Source organism: Myotis davidii, unplaced genomic scaffold, assembly GCF_000327345.1.
Source record: "Myotis davidii unplaced genomic scaffold, ASM32734v1 scaffold164, whole genome shotgun sequence".
Taxonomy (NCBI): Eukaryota; Metazoa; Chordata; class Mammalia; order Chiroptera; family Vespertilionidae; genus Myotis; species Myotis davidii.
Window position 1 is genome coordinate 484543 of NW_006296417.1, and position 1995 is coordinate 486537.

General features: G+C 52.2%; 1 protein-coding gene across 1 annotated transcript in view; it reads left to right on the forward strand.

Annotated features, from left to right (window-relative positions):
• MTMR10 (myotubularin related protein 10) overlaps window positions 1-1995 on the forward strand; it is a 55749-nt gene that overhangs the window by 22842 nt on the left and 30912 nt on the right. The window contains exons 9-11 of the mRNA XM_015569100.1: window positions 1-68; window positions 681-811; window positions 1300-1381. The exon at window positions 1-68 is cut by the window's left edge and continues 1 nt beyond it. Coding sequence (XP_015424586.1) covers window positions 1-68; window positions 681-811; window positions 1300-1381 — 281 coding nt within the window. The remainder of the gene's footprint in view (window positions 69-680; window positions 812-1299; window positions 1382-1995) is intronic.

Here is a 1995-nt window from a genome sequence, read left to right on the forward strand (position 1 = left end):
AACGGCAGTGCTCTCGTGCGGACGGCCCTCATCAAGGACCTGCTGCAGCAGCGGAAGATCGACCAGAGGTGATCACCATACGGGACCTGCTGACCAGCGACACTAGTGGGGACGGGTGGTCCGTTAGCTCACCCAGGCCTAGAGAAGCAGCCTCAGAGGCCCTGTCAGCTCATCATGTCCAAGACCAACTCCAGACGCGGCCACCGCGCCCCTGCCAGCTGCTCTCAGAACCTGGGGTCCCTCCTGATGCCTTCCTCTTTCTTTTTCCTTCCTGTGCCCGAGCATCGTGCCTCCTGTCACTTCACACACGTCCTCTCAGCCGGGCTCTGCCACAGGCCCTTTGCACCAGCTGTCCCTCTACCTAGAACCCTTCCCCCCAGGTCTGTGCAGGGCTCCTCGGGCTTGGCTTCAGTGTCGGCTACACAGGGGCTTTTCTAAGCGCGGGACCGGGACTCGGCTGCGCTCACCTGGTCACACCACCCTCGGCGCTCACCACAGCCCGCTAGGATGGGAAACCCCCCACCCCTCCCCCAGGGAGGGAGACCCGTGGAGGCGGAGGCCTGGCCCGTCTCACTCGTCTCTGTCCCCAGCTCTGAGGGCAGTGATGGCTCGGAGCAGGAGTTCAGGAAATGATGTGGAATAAACCAGTGACGGGTGACGGAGGGTTTTGTCTCCCTCAGGATTTGCAACGCGATAACCAAGAGTCACCCACAGAGAAGTGATGTCTGTAAGTCAGATCTGGATAAGACCCTGCCCAACATCCAAGACATACAGGCGGCTTTTGTGAAGCTTAAACAGCTATGTGTTAACGGTAATTTCTTTGTTATTTTATATGTGTGTGTGTGTGTGTGTGTGTGCAGTGAATGGGGAATACCGCATTGTGTGAGGCATGTCAGGAAAAGTGATATTCCTTAAAATTCTAGAAATAGATTTGTTGAAGTAGAGGTGTGGCGAAATGTTTGTACAAATTATTACTGTATGAGACGGTCAGGAGCGCTTAGAGAATGAAGTGCAAACATGCCTTCTGTTTGGGAGGGAAATGAGCCCAATAAATCACCTTCAAATCGTGACAGGCAGGGTGGGCGCTTTTATGGAAAAACAGCGTGCTGCCTTAGACACGGAGATGTGAGCCACTTTTAGACAGTGAAAATGGCACCGCTTCACTCTGGTGTTGGTCATGTAAAACTAAGCTTAAAACCCCTGAGAATGCGTCTGTGCGTGTGCGTGTGTGTGTGTGTGTGTGTGTGTGTGTGTGTACGTAAGTAACTACACGCCTATATAATTGTGTGTTTATCACAGAGCCCTTTGAGGAGACTGAAGAGAGGTGGCTGTCCTCACTGGAAGGTACTCGGTGGCTAGAATATGTGAGGTTTGTACAACCACTTTCCCCTTTTCTTTGACTTTATATTTTGAAATAATTACAGACTTGCAGGAGGTGCAGAAATAGTACAAGAACCAGCATCTTCCCCAGCCTCCCCATGGCCACTTCCTCCGTGACTCGGCTGCGGGCCGGCCGCCGGGAAATGGACAGGGTACAGGCGGCAGGCTCCTCACTTCAGCAGTGTACACGCTCGTGCGTGTGCGTGTGGTTCTGTGCGCCGTTACCACATGTCTGAATCCCTGTGACCACCGCCACAGTCAGAGTACAACCCCATCAGCGCAGGCTCCCTCCTGCCCATTGAGAGCCGCACGCCCACTCCCCCTCCACCCCGTTCCCTGGCAGCCCCTGCTCTCGCTCCATCTCTGTCATCTCGTTTCAAGAATGTTGTCTAAATCAACTCCTTCCTTTTCTGAGAGGTCAATGAATTTCCTTGATATGAAAACCAGACTTTTGTCTATTGAAGAATCACATAAATACTAAAGAAATCCACAAACGTTTTTGAGCATACAAATGTGTACAGGGAAAGATTAGATTTGCTTGATTTCAAGGGCTTTATAGAAAACACGTTTGTAGTGGAAATGGGGTTTTTCACAGACTTTTTCCTCTCCTCTCCC